The sequence below is a fragment of the Bos mutus genome, chromosome 7, assembly GCF_027580195.1.
Source record: "Bos mutus isolate GX-2022 chromosome 7, NWIPB_WYAK_1.1, whole genome shotgun sequence".
Taxonomy (NCBI): Eukaryota; Metazoa; Chordata; class Mammalia; order Artiodactyla; family Bovidae; genus Bos; species Bos mutus.
In genome coordinates, this window is record NC_091623.1 from 46,586,279 (window position 1) to 46,600,587 (window position 14,309).

At 51.8% G+C, this 14,309-nt stretch overlaps 1 protein-coding gene across 4 annotated transcripts in view; it reads right to left on the reverse strand.

The window, feature by feature from the left end:
- LRRC25 (leucine rich repeat containing 25) overlaps positions 1 to 14,309 on the reverse strand; it is a 26,139-nt gene continuing 11,830 nt past the window's right edge. The window contains exons 1-6 of one of the 4 annotated variants that reach the window (XM_070373339.1): positions 9,615 to 10,248; positions 8,835 to 8,917; positions 8,372 to 8,596; positions 3,669 to 5,070; positions 2,338 to 3,128; positions 1 to 435 (exon numbers count right to left, since the gene is read on the reverse strand). In XM_070373339.1, the coding sequence (XP_070229440.1) occupies positions 297 to 435; positions 2,338 to 3,119 (921 nt within the window). In that variant the 5' untranslated portion in view covers positions 3,120 to 3,128; positions 3,669 to 5,070; positions 8,372 to 8,596; positions 8,835 to 8,917; positions 9,615 to 10,248 and the 3' untranslated portion in view covers positions 1 to 296. Of the gene's footprint in view, positions 436 to 2,337; positions 3,129 to 3,668; positions 5,071 to 8,371; positions 8,597 to 8,834; positions 8,918 to 9,614; positions 10,249 to 14,309 lie in introns of those variants that run through there. The other 3 variants (XM_070373340.1, XM_070373342.1, XM_070373341.1) reach the window with 3 other exon arrangements.

Below are 14,309 nucleotides of genomic sequence, written 5' to 3' on the forward strand. Positions count from 1 at the left end.
TGTCCTGAAGAATTTATTTGGGCAATGCTTGCACACTGACAGGGAATGCCAACAGAGTTCACACATTGACTCTCCCATCCCCATCCGCATTGGGGTCTCTCCTCCCCTTCTAGCAGCCGAGTGGCCTGGGGGGGCAGAGTGGGCTAGGGATGGGGCTCCAGAGCCGCTCTGGGGCCTCAAGGATGACCCTCCCCTGGTCCCATTCCTCAGACGGGAGGACTGAAGTCAGGGAGGAGCCAGAATGCCCCATCACCTGGAAGGGGACAGGCTGGAGTTTGAGATGGTGAAGATGTTGCTCAGCGCCCAGGGACCACATACTCCTCGTCATCCAATGGGACCTGGCTCAGCGACTGCAGGTTGCAGTAGACAGGCTGGGATTCATGCTGGAGGCTGTCATAGGTCATGTAGAAGTCGCCGCCCTCTGAAGGGGGAGACCTATGGGGAAAAGACAGATGGGAGGTCAGGCAGGACTCAGGGAGCAGGCACATCAGCTTTTAGAGGCAAAGTAGTTCATGGTGATTGAGTCCACTCCTAATTACCTATGGGGCTTCCCTGGTGACTCAGAGGTTAAAGCGTCTGCCTGCAATGCGGGAGACCCGGGTTCGATCCCTGAGTCGGGAAGATCCCCTGGAGAAATTACATATGAGAGGAGTGAGGACCCTGGCAGTGGTCTCCCAGCCTGGCCCAACTTTCTGTGAGGAAAACAAGCAGGGAGCAGAGATTCTGTGCATTCAGCATTGTAATGCTGTGGTCCGAGGACCTTGAGTCATGGCAGGGTTTTTGTTTTTGTTTTTTTTTTTCTTCCTTAAAGCTGAGATAGTTGCCCTTTTTTTACATTCAAATTTAGTTTTTGGTTTCCTCTTGAAAAACTGGAAGCTCTGGTGCCTGGAGCTGAATCAGTGCCCCTTCAGATGGTAAATTTTCCCCCAGGTCTCCTGAAGCAACTGACTTTGGGCCTCAATACAAAAATAAATCTCTGAGGCTCAGTTTCCCCATTGAATAGATTGGGGAGGAGGTAGCTTCTAGGAATGTCTTGCTATGGTGGGCAAGACCCCAGAGAAGAACTTTCCTGCCTCCAGAACATCCTAACCCCACTCCTGGCTCCTCCTGGAACAAAGGCCCTATAGACTAAGTGGTGTCTATCAGTCATTTATACTTTAGTATAAATTACTCCAAAATACATAAATGGTTGTATGGGGATGGAAGTCAGGGTTTGTTCTAGTGTCTGCTTCTGACCTTGAGCAAGCCATTCTCCTGCCCCCCAGAACCTCCATTTCTTTCTTTTTTTTTCAGCTGGGCCGCCTAGCTTGTGGAATCTTAGTTCCTGGACCAGGAATTGAACCTGTACCCTCAGCAGTGAAACCACAGAGTCCTAACCACTGGGCCACCAGGGAATTTCCAGAAACTCTATTTCTGCAACTGTGAGGTGTAGGGTGAGATTGACACATTCTGTTGTAAACAATGTTTTTAGAGGAGCCTGGACCTGAGATCTTGGGGACAGCGAAGCAGAGGCGGGCATCAGAACATACACTGCCTTAGGAAGTCTGGTGCCTTCTACTCCCTACCGCTGACCACTTCTGCTTTTGAGCCGTATTTGTATCTGCTTTGCATGTGCTCTCATTTCTCATCAATAACTTCCCACAGGCCTCCCCATCTTTTGGATTCTGCTGTGACCCTCTTCCCTTCCTGCTTGGGTCCTCCCAGCCCCCTCCAACCTCAGCCCTGAAGTCTTGCCTTCTTGAAACACATTCACAGCAGTCTCTGTCCTCTCCCACCTCCAGGGCTTTGTTCCTCCTTGTGCCTGCCCCCCAGAAACCCCCTCTCTCATCCAACCTGGAAACAGACCCATCTGTCTAAGCCTAGCCCATTTGGGGGGCAGGGCTTTGTGGGGGTAGAGAGATACAGATGGCTTTCTTGGCATCTCCTATGTGTCAGGGGGAGATGGGGATGTGGTCTCATTTTACAGAGACAGAAACAGAGGTTCAAAGGCAGCCTGGGGTCACACGAGATCTAAGCCTAGGCTGCTGACCACGACCACAGAGCCCCCACCACCTTGAACACCTGCCTCCTCCCTCCACATCCTTGTCAGCCAGAAATTGGGTTTGCAGGTCATGCGGGGGGACGTGTGTCTTCTATACAGGAACTCACTTAATTCTTATCCCAGCTCTGTGAGGCAGAGGGCTGTTATTAACCCCATTTTATCTAGGAAGAAACTGAGGCCCAAAGAGGGGAAACTACTTGCCTTAGATCACACAGCCTATGAGAGGCAGAGCCAGGAGTTGGACCCTGGCCATCCAGCTCCAGAGACTCACAGACACACGTGTGTGGGTCACTCACCTGAGTTCATCCCACTGGTGTCTGGCAGCCGGTGGACCCACGAACATGTTCTCGTAGTCAGGGGTGGAAGATCTGGGCGGGGTGTTGGCTGGGGACTTAGGCCTGCGGCCTTGGCTACTGTACCTTGGCTGCCGGCCCGAGCCAGACCTGGAGCCATCCTGAGAAGCCCAGGTTTTGCTCAGGTTCTGGTCCATCCGATGTCTACAGAATCTCCAGGCCAGTACCGGGCCAGCAATAGCAAGCACAAGGAGCAGGCTTCCGCTGGCCGCCAGGGCGCCAATGGCTATCTTGGTCAGGCCAGAGGGGCAGCTCACGTCCAAGAAGACAGAGAGGTTGTGCCAGGCACCGGTGGGCACATCCAGGCACCTTGGAAGCTCTGGGCCAGAGCAGTTATCCTGCCGATCTGTGTGCCAGTCTAACAGGGCACAGCTGCAGTCAGCCAGAAGTTCGAGGCTGCAGCGCTTGGCCAGCGCCCTGTCCACGAAGTCCAAGGAGTTGTTGGTCACAATCAGCAACTGCAGCTGCTCCAGGTCCCTGAAGAAGGACCACGGGAGCCGCTGAAGGCCGTTCGCAGACAGGTCGAGGAGCTGCACGGATCTGGCCTGCAGAGACTGGTTCTGAGGTAGCTGGGTCAGGATTTTGCCACTGAAGTTGAGGCAAGTGTCAAAGTATTCCTTGGTCCAGTCCATGTACCCCGAGAGCACGCTGCATGACGACGTCTGGCTGCCTGCCTGGTGCAGCAGCAGTGGCAACAAGAGTGCCCACATCAGGGGACCCCCCATTCAGGCAACCTAGGCAGAGACACGGGAATCCAAGCCCCGACCTCAGCTTGTGGTCACCCTCCCCCTTGCCACTTGTATATATATAGATAGATAGATAGATAGATAGATGTATATATTTTTATAGCTCAGGCCACTTCTGAAGTGTTAAAACGCAGCCTTTCGCTGGTTGCTCCTCTTTGGCTCTGGCCTCAGTCTCCCCTTCTGGGGAATGGGTACCTAACCCTGATGCCTCAGGGGCTTGAAAGGCAAAGAGGTGACTTGGCCCAGTCAGCCCCTTCCCTTTCTTTCAGATGTGCCCCTTCGGGCTAGGTTGCCCAATTTCCCCAAATATTTCGGGAGAGCTAGCCGGCCAAGACAGGACTATATGCAAATGAGCTGTTGCCCGGGAAACGACCCCGCCCCTCTGCCTTTCTACTGACCTGCAGGGGACTGGGAGTCTGGGTCTGAGTCTTGGGTTGCAGCGCTAACGAGTACCGCCCCCACCCCCACCCCACCCCCCCCCCCCGGCTCTGGTTTGCACAGACCCAAGTTCCAATGCCTCCTTCCTACCTTTCTGGTCCTACTGCCTGGCCTTGGCCTCGGTCTTGCTGGAAGTTGCCGGCCGAGTGGTGGCTCACCTGGACGTGGGGGTCAGAGGGTCCGACCCTCCCCGGATTCCGATCCACTGCGATGCCTGGCGCTCCTCACGCTCTGCACCCAGCTACTCATGGGGAAGAGGAACTGGTGCCGAGTGAAGTGCAGAGGGGAAGAATAAAGAAGACCCAGAGACCCGCCCCCGTTCCCCTCCCGCCACGGAAGGCCTCAAGAATCGGGATTCTCACGGGAGGGGCAGGGGCGGCAGGCCTGCTTCCTTCTTGCTGAGACTCAATGACTATATGTCCCCCAATAACACCCCAACTAACTGCTACCTCATCAACTCACTCTCACTTCCCAGTCTCAGCTCAGTTGACTCCCAACCCACGCGTTCATTTATTCATTCAACAAACTTCATCCATGCTGACCCCCCAAGAGGCTCCGCCCCTGGTCGGTTTCTCTAGGAGAATCCAGTCTTGGAAAAAGATAAAGCTAGACACAGACACCCCCAGTCTGACGGAGTCAGGTCAAGGTCAGAGTGAGGGTCAGGGTACTGGAAGGTTTCCTGGAGAAGGAGGCATTAGAGGTGGGGTTTCAACACATGAATGGGAATTTGCCAAGGATTCCTAGAACCTGCCTTTGATTTTCCAAGCTCTTACCCTCTCCCACAGACTCAGAACTCTAGTTGTGTATGAACATGCTGTGGGGGGCATTGAGAGGACGGCTCGCTGGGAAGAGGACTTTGGGTCTGGGGCTTGAAGCAAGAGTTGCAGTCACAGGCAGAAATGAAGGTGGCGCAGACTGCAGCGAGAAGGCACAGCAGGAGCACACGTGCTGTCGCTTGAGAAGCCACGCCGGCCTGGGCTAGAGTGGTTAAGAGTGACAGCCTCGTTAGGAGTGGGGTGGCTGGAGGGCGAGGGTAAGTGGACGAACTGGCGATGGGTTGGGGCCAGGCAGCGAAGGCCTCCAAAGCCAGGCTTTATTCCCAGGGCCAAGGCAGGTGTGTGAGCAGGGGAGGGCCACTGTGTGAAAAGATCCTTCTGAAGGGAGCCTGGGCTCTGGAGGTGGGGCACCCTTCTAGGAGCCTGGAGTCTCAGGAGGAGAGGGCAGCCTGAGTCAGATCCCAGGAATAGTAACACAAGAGCGACTGGGGGGACTGCCCTGGTGGTCCAGCGGTTAAAACTCAGTGCTGTCAATGCAAGGGACACAGGTTCAATCTCTAGTCATGCCACATTGTTATTCAGTCACTCAGTTGTCTCCGACTCTTTGTGACCCCAAGGACTGCAGCACACCAGTCTTCCCTGTCCATCACCAACTTCCAGAGTTTGCTCAAACTCATGTCCATTGACTTGATGATGCCATCCAACCGTCTCATCCTCTGTGGTGTGGAAAAAAACAAAATGAGGGCTTGAGGAGGGAATGGGCACAGGTGGGCTGGGAGAGGGTCTCTGCCTCACTGGGGTTCTGGCTTTAGGCAGACCAGGTTCAAATCCTTTCCAGCCCCTGGCTCATGGCTTGACCTTAACTGTTCTTTATCATAGTTTCCACATCTGTAAAATGGGATAAATGTCAAAAGTCTTCTCCTGGACTCTGGGAGGCTGGAGTCTACTCCCCCATGCTTTCCCCTCTCCTCAGACTCTGCCCCTTTCTATCTTCAAACTCTGAGGAGCTTTGCATATTTATCAGATGTGCAAAAATTCAAAAGTGTGATGACCCCCTGTGCTGGCCAGGATGTGGGGAGACAAGCAACCCCACACGTTGCTGGGGGAGCATCAGTGGCTCAGAGCAATGGAAGGCATCCTGTCATGGGAATTTTGAATGCCCGGGCCCTCAGATCCAGCATCCCACTCTTGGGACTCTCGAATAGGTGCGTGTTTACAAAATGACAGGAGCACGAACTGATGAGGGGATAAACTAAATGTGGTCCATCCACACAGTGTATATTATTTAGCCATAAAAAGGGATGATGCTGGGGCTTCCCTGGTGGTTCAGAGGTAAAGAATCCACCTCCCAATTCAGGAAACACGGGTTCAGTCCCTGGTCCGGGAAGATCCCACACGCCGCAAAGCAACTAAGCCCATGCGCCACAACTATTGAGCCTGCGCACTAGAGCCTGGGAGCTGCAACTACAGAAGCCCGAGAGTCCTAGAGCCCAGGCTCTGCAACAAGCGGAGCCACCGCAATGAGAAACCTGTGCACGGCAATGAAGAGTAGCCTCCGCTCACCACAACTAGAGAAAGCCCACATGCAGCAACGAACATCCACACAGCCAAAAGTAAATAAATACATTTTTTAAAAGGAATGAAGCTCTGGGACCTCCCTGGTGGTCCAGTGGCTAAGACGCAGCACTCCCAATGAAGGGGGCTTGGGTTCAATTCCTGGTTAAGGAACTAGATCCCACATGCCAAAACTAAGAGTTTGCATACCTTGAAGAGAAGACCCTGAATGCCTCAGCTGAAGATTCAACTTGCCGCAACTAAGACCCAGTGAAGCCAAATGAATAAACTTTTCAAAAAGGAGTGACGCTCTAAAGCACAGCAGGAGCCTCTATGACCCACCTCCCAGAGTAATGGAAATAAACGCAAAAATAAGCAAATGGGACCTAATTACACTTAAAAGCTTTTGCACAATGAAGGAAACTATAAGCAAGGTGAAAAGACAGCCTTCAGAATGGGAGAAAATAATAGCAAATGAAGCAACTGGCAAAGAAATAATTTCAAAAATATATAAGCAGCTCATGGCACCCCACTCCAGTACTTTTGCCTAGAAAATCCCATGGACGGAGGAGCTTGGTAGGCTGCAGTCCTTGGGGTTGCTAAAATCGGACACGACTGAGCGACTTCCCTTTCACTTTTCACTTTCATGCATTGGAGAAGGAAATGGCAACCCACTCCAGTGTTCTTGCCTGGAGAATCCCAGGGACGGGGAAGCCTGGTGGGCTGCCGTCTATGGGGTCACACAGAGTCGGACACGACTGAAGTGACTTAGCAGCAGCAACAGCAGCAGCAGCATGCAGCTCAATTCCAGAAAAATAAATGACCCAATCAAAAAATGGGCCAAAGAACTAAACAGACGTTTTTCCAAAGAAGACATACAGATGGCTAACAAACACATGAAAATATGCTCAACATCACTCCTTATCAGAGAAATGCAAATCAAAACCACAGTGAGGTACCATTCAGCCACCTTTGAATCAGTTCTAATGAGGTGGATGAAACTGGAGCCTATTGTACAGTGAAGTAAGCCAGAAAGAAAAACACCCATACAGTATACTAACGCATATATATGGAATTTAGAAAGATGGTAACGATGACCGTATATGCGAGACAGCAAAAGAGACACAGATTTAAAGAACAGTCTTTTGGATTCTGTGGGAGAAGGCGAGGGTGGAATGACTTGAGAGATAGCATCGAAACATGTATATTATCATATGTGAAATAGATCGCTAGTCCAGGTTCAATGCATGAGACAGGATGCTCAGGGCTGGTGCACTGGGATGACCCTGAGGGATGGGATGGGGAGGGAAGTGGGAGGGGGTTCAGGATGACCCATGGCTGATTCATGTCAATGTATGGCAAAACCACTACAATATAGTAAAGTAATTAGCCTCCAATTAAAATAAATAAATCAATTATTTAAAAAAGGAGTGATGCTCTGACATATGCTATGTCGTGGATGAACCTCAAAAACATTGTGCTGGATGAATGAAGCCACACACACAAGACCACACAGTGTATGATTTCACTGGTAGGAAATGTCTAGAACAGTCAGATCCACAGAGACAGATAGTAGATTTGTGGCTGTCAGGGGCTGGGGAAAGGGAATGGGGAGTGACTGCTGGTGTGCACGGGATTTCCTTTTGGGGTAATAAAAATGTTCTGGAACTAGACAGGGGGTGGTGGTTGCACAACACTGTGAATGTAATAAAAATCACTGCATTGCTCACTTTAAAGTGGGAAAATTACAAATTTTATGTTAATGTACTTTTGCACAATTAAAAACAGAAAGGCACCTGAAACTTAACGTGACGTTGTGAATCAACTATACTTCAATAAATTAAAAAAAAAAAAAAGCCAAAAAGCATAGCATAGCTACAGGGTGATTCACTGAGGTACTCTATTAAAAAAAAAAAAAATCAGAAGCAACCTAAGGAGTTGGTTAGATCAGTAACGGCTATTTACCTTGGGAGATGCCACAGAGTCATGAAAATGAAGTTATAGATCTCTGAAACAATCAGGAAACACTCGTTCACTTACTCCTACTGTGTGCCAGGCGCTGGTCTAAGAGCTGCAGATAAAGCCATGAGCAAAACAGACAACTCCCAGTCCCTGTGGAGTTCTTGCAGAATCAGGGAGGCTGGCAACATGCAAAAATCTATCAAGAAAATATGTAACAGGTGGCAGAGAAAATAAGGTTGGGAAGCAAGCAGGGAAGGTGACAACATTTTAACCCGATGATCAAAGGAGACTTTATTGCAAAGAATAAAGGGGCTTGTTTAAATAAAGGGATTGGGGAGGGCATCTGGGAGATAGAATAGCCAGTGCAAAAGCCCTGGGGAGAGAGTGGATCTAGGTGAGAGCAAATGCCTCTCAGTGAGTGTGTTAATTGGAACAAATAAATAAATAATTTTAAAGCAGCTTCCTAAAAAAGACTTCTGATGAAACAGAAAAAACAAATACCTGGGGTTACTTCTTAGTGGCAGATGAATGGGAGGGACAAGCTCCCCATATGCGTTTTTATGATTTCCCTTAGAATCTTATCATATCATGTGAACAAATCCCAGGCAGCCGGTTCAGTCCAAACACGGATCAGCCAAGAGGCACAGACAAGCGCTCGGGCTTTCAGGAGAGAGACAAAGGGGCACCAGTCACTGCGGCTCTGGGTGGATTCCAATGCTGAGGCCCCTTAGAATAGGAGGAAATGAGGAAACGAAGTGAAGGAAATGAGGAAATAAGGTTCAAGGCACTCGGGCTTGGTGTGGGGGGTGGGGAGGGACAAGCGGACTTGCGGCCTGAGAGAGTGGGTGCTAGAGATGGGGGGCGGGGGGAGCTGGGGCCTGGCCCTTCCTGCTTCAGCCCCCGCCCCCCCAGGCCATGGGTAGGCTGTGGGAAGAGGGACGGTTCTGGGATCTGCGGCCCCTACCCTGGCTGAGAGGAACCAGAAACTTCCAGAAGACATGTCTTCACGCTCCCCTTCTTGCTGATCTGAGTCCCACGCAGCCCAGCCTGTCAGTACAGAGACCTCGGAGAGCCTCCAAGACTTCTAGAGACTTTCTGAGACCCCCATGTGTGCATGCTCAGTCGCTTAGTCTGTCCGACTCTTTGCAACCCCACGGACTGTAGCCTACCGGGCTCATCTGTCTATGGGATTTCCCAGGCAAGAATACCGGAGTGGGTTGTTATTTCCTCCTCCAGGGCATCTTCCCTACCCAGGGATCGAATCAGAGTCTCCTGCAGCTCCTGCTTTGGCAGGTGGATTCTCTACCACTGAGCCACCTGGGAAGCCCCTCAGAAACTCCCAGATACCCACAAAAATTCAGACATCCCAAAGACCCCAGAGATACCTAGATTCAGAGGTCTCCCCCAAAGACAAAAACAGAGATGCAGGGGGTTGTCTGGGGTAACCCAGCCTTGGGGTCACCAACTCTTGGTCCCTCGATTTGGTCACATGCACCCGACACTTTCTGATCTCCCTGTACCTCCCCCCCCCCCACCCCGTGCTAGGTGTGGCCTCGGTTTGCTCCCAGAGGCCCCTAGTCTGGAGAGCCGGAGTGGGGCCAAGGGCTTCCCCTCCCCCACATCCAGCTCCAGCCCTGTCCCAGGGCGCTCACTCTTATCCAGAACCAGCCCCTCTCCACCTCGAGCCTCCCCAGGGCCAGCCCTCCCCATATCTGGCCCCAGCCCCTTCCTGCCACCTCCTTACCTCCTGTGACAACCTTTGTAGCTAAGCTTTTAAACTTTTACTTATTTATTTATTTCTGGCTGCTCGGGCTCTTGGTTGCCGCCTCTCTAGTTGCAGGGCTTGGGCTTCTCATCGCGGTGACCGCTTTTGCTGTGGAGCATGCGCATTAGGCACTCGGGCTTCAGGAGTTGTGGCGTCATAGGCTTAGTTGCCCCTCCGCACGTGGAGGCTTCCTGGACCAGGGATCAAACCTGTCTTCTGCGGTGGCCGGTGGATTCTTAACCGCTGGACCACCAGGGAAGTCCCCTGTGACGGCCTTTGAACCACCAACCCCCCTATCCCCTGGCCTTGGTCTAGCTACTCTTAGGGTTCAGTTTCACCCCAGGGAGGGTGGGGGACACGGTGCTAGGAGCCGGGGCACAGTGGAAGCTGTTTACAGGCCCTGGGGATCTTGAGGTATCAGAGGGGCTATGGAGTTGGCAGGTTGGGACCAGAGGCAGGTACGAAGCCCGAGTGCTGGGCTAAGATGGCCAAGCCAACTTAGGGACAAACCTGGAGTGTGAGCAAGCTCGGGCAACTGCGGATCTCTGTGCATTAATTCAGCAAACAGTGACAGGTTCGTTCAGCCACTTCATTGCTGTGTGTCCTGGGGCCAGTAAACTGTCTGTGCCTCTGTTTCCTTCTTTGTAAAACAACTATAGGAAAGGACTGGGAGACAGAGGTGGACGTGAGCATGTGACGGGTACCGGGGACGTGTGTGACGCGTACACCAGCTGAGGGTCCATCAGGCACAAAAATCGAATTCAGAAGGCCAAGCTTGATTTTCAAGGAAATGGAAAGACCTTGTTTGAGGTCACACGGCTTCGCTGGTGATAGTAAAAATTTAGAAGCCACAGAATGCCTCTGGGAGAGGGGTTGGCAAACAAAACGTGGCACCAGGGCAGCTGCGGTCAGCAACCGCGCTCCACCTGCGAGAGGGGTATTTCTTTGCTGAGGTTGCTCTGGTCACAAGAGGCCACGCCGTTGGCCCAGATTGCTCTCCTGGGAGCAACCCTGACCACAGACCGAAGGAGAGTTGATTAAAAACGCCTCAGCCCCTGCCTTCCTCGGGTAGGAAGTCTCTGAGGCACGTGCTCTGCGCGGGCTCCCTGAGGGCCTCCTGGGAACGCGGCCGCGTGGAGCATGCTCATTGGCGCCCCCTGCAGGCCACCGTCTCACTTCTCACTTGGACCAGGACTTCTTTCCAAATAATTCTTCTGTTTAATTCCGATCTTTCGCCTACTGCGGCTGCTGCTGCTAAGTCGCTTCAGTCGTGTCCGACTCTGTGCGACCCCATAGACGGCAGCCCACCAGGCTCCCCCGTCCCTGGGATTCTCCAGGCAAGAACACTGGAGTGGGATGCCATATCCTTCTCCAATGCATGAAAGTGAAAAGTGAAAGTGAAGTCACTCAGTCGTGTCCGACTTTTAGCAACCCCATGGACTGCAGCCCACCAGGCTCCTCCATCCATGGGATTTTCCAGGCAAGAGTACTGGAGTGGGGTGGCCAACTACTCCGTTGGCCTACTTCTCCGTCAGTCAGTCAGTTCAGTCGCTCAGTCGTGTCCGACTCTTTGCAACCCCATGAATCGCAGCACGCAGGTCTCCCTGTCCATCACCAACTCCCGGAGTTCACTCAAACTCACGTCCATTGAGTCGGTGATGCTATCCAGCCATCTCATCCTCTGTCGTCCCCTTTTCCTCCTGCCAGGGACCCCAAATTAAGATAGGTGGACGACTGGGACTTCCCCGCTGGTCCAGTAACTAAAGCTTCTCGCTCCCAAAGCAGGAGGTCCAAGGTTCAGTCCCTGGTCAGGGAACCACGTGCTGCAACAAAGACCCAACTGTAGTCAAATAAATACTTAAAAATTGAAAAAAAGAAAAAATAGGTGGAGGAGTATAAAGGAATACTATAAGCAGTCATATTTTTAAAACATTCTAAGAATTATAAATTGCAGCAGCCAAGCACTGGCTATTTAAGTACCATGAAATGATGTCATCTTCACATGATCTCCTTGAGGCAGGAAGCGTCATTATCCACCCTCCCCCCACGAAAATTTTACAGATGGGGAAACTGAGCCACAGCGTGTTTGAGTAGCTTGCCCAAAGCTCTACAGCAACTGAGAGTCAGCCCCCAAATCGTGTGGTTGACTATTAGCCTGCACTGTGCTCAGACAAGTTCATTTGTCTGAATCTACCTGGAAGAGTGCAGAGCCACTGTATGGCACAGGATGGTAATCAGTTGCTCCTGGATGTGCGGGTTTAGACTTGACTTCGTGGCAGTGACTGCCTGCGGGGGGGGGGGGCGTGGAGAGGGGTTAAGAAGGTTATTTAGCTTTATCTGCTAGGTTTTATCTGTTTCTTACAGTTGAGTAAGATTTCTTAGTTCGTTCCAAAAATATTACTGAGCGTCCCCTGGATGCAGCAAAACTTCCGCCCTTGGAAAGCTGACATTCGGGGGTGGGTGGGGAAGACGCGATGAACTGTAAATTAGTAAATTTCAAAGAGGTTAGGAAATAATAGTCCTGGAGAGGAAAAGTTAAGCAGAATTTGAGAGATTCAGAGAGCAAGACAGGGAGGTTTGCAGTTTTGAAGAGAGTTAATCAAAGGCCTCTCGAGAAAAAAACAAAAGATGCGCAGAGAAGAGCTCAAAATGGGAACTTTTTTTTTGAAGGGATGGAAGAACAGAGTTGCTTTTTTTCTTCATTTATGCCATGAACTAATTTGGCACATAAATATGTAAATATATATTTGGAAACCTACTTGGGTGCATGGGCTAGATCAAGAGAGGTGGACTAGGTTTCAAGCCTGAAAGTTGGGGTCTCAAGAGCCACTCCAAAGGGGCGCTAAGGCGGGGCCTGCCAGGTCCCCCAGAATCTAACTTGCGAGTCTCTGCTGCCCCCGTGTGGCTATTCTCGGGATTGCAATCTGGGTGGCCTTGACAGAGGCAAAAAATGGTCCCGCCCACTTTTTTATTTTTTCTTTTAAAAATTTATTTATTTTTGGCTTTGCTGGGTCTTCTTTGCTGCACCAGGTCTTTCTCTAGTTGCTGGGCGCAAGAGTCACTCTTCCTTGTGGTGCATAGGCTTCTCTTGTTGCGGAGCACAGGCTCTAGGCACATGGGCTTCAGTAGTAGCAGCATGTGGACCCTGCGGGGGCGGGGGGTGCTTCAGTAATTACAGCACAGAGGCTTATTAAGTTGTGGCTCCTGGGCTCTAGAGTGGTTATGGCCCTCGGGCTTTACTTGCTTGAGACATGCAGAATCTTCCCAGATCAGGGATCCCCAGTGTCCCTTGCATGGGCTGGCGGGTTCTTATCCACTGTACCACCAGGGATGTCCTGGTCCCTCCCACTCTGATCCCCAGACTCCACCTCGACCAAAACGGGAAGGGGGGGGAGAGGTCACGATGGTCTAGGTCGCCCTTTGGTGACGATCTGTGTTGCTCCCACTCCCGGCAGAGGGGACACTGGTAATTTTTAACTCACTGGTTCAGCAACAGGTATTTATCAAACACCTCCTGTATGCCAAGACTTGTTCTAGGGACACAGCACTGAACAAAATCATCGAATTCTCTGCCCTCCTAGAACTCATGGACTACTGGGGACATGGGCAATCAACGCGCAAAACCATGATTTTCGGGAAATCCAACACAGCAATGTGCCCCAGATGGTTGGAGGGCCTCTCTGAGACCGGAAGGACGATGAGAGGCCGGCTAGGGGAAGGGCTGGGCAGGGTGTGGGAGGTGGGGGGCACAAACCCTGCTGAGGCTTCGGGGTGGGAAAATGAGCTGCGTGCTTGCAACAGTAGTATGAACAGAAGTGACCAGTTTCTGGTACTTAGCAAGCATCTACTCCTGTTATTCAGCAGAGAAAAGTGAAGTGACAATGAAAGTCACTCAGTCGTATCCGACTCTTTGCCACCCCATGGACTGTACAGTCCGTGGAATTCTCCAGGCCAGAGTACTGGAGTTCCCTTCTCCAGGGGATCTTCCCAACCCAGGGATCGAACCCCGGTCTCCGCATTGCAGGCGGATTCTCTACCAGCTGAGCCACCAGGGAAGCCCCTCAAAAGGGAAGAAAAGCCTCTCTAGTGTATCAGCCCCGTGCACCGAACCTGAGTCTTCCGCAGGGTCCTTCCTGTCTAGAGCCCAGCGTCCCCAGCATTCTCCCTGTATTGCCTGGGAATCCTGGGCCTTTGGGTTGCCATGGAAACGCCTCCACCACAGGAAAAGAGGGGGAGCTTCAAAGAGGAGGTGACGGAGGGGCGTTGCCAGGGGACGCCAAACTGGGACCCAGTGCCTCCACTCTCTACTGTGTGTCCCGGGCAAGTTGCTTCCTGGCTCTGAGCTTCAGTTTTACCCGCAGAACTTTCTCTGCAGCTGCTATAGGTTTCTCCCTCCCCGATTCCTCCCTTCCTTGCTCTTGAGATCTCCACAAAATGCCTCCAATTTCCCAGAGTGTTCTAGATCCGGACGGGGAGCTGAGGGCGCTCCAGCCAGTGAGGTGCTGCCTCTGGGCGTCCCGTGTATCTGCCTATGCTTTTCTGAGCCTCAGTCTTCCCATTCTGTAACCTGGGGAGGGAAAACAAAGGGCTGCCTCTCTCCTGAGGCTGCTGGAAGGATTTACGGGATTATCAGAGCTGGGTGCACCAATTCCTACTGATTAGTCTGACTCTGGA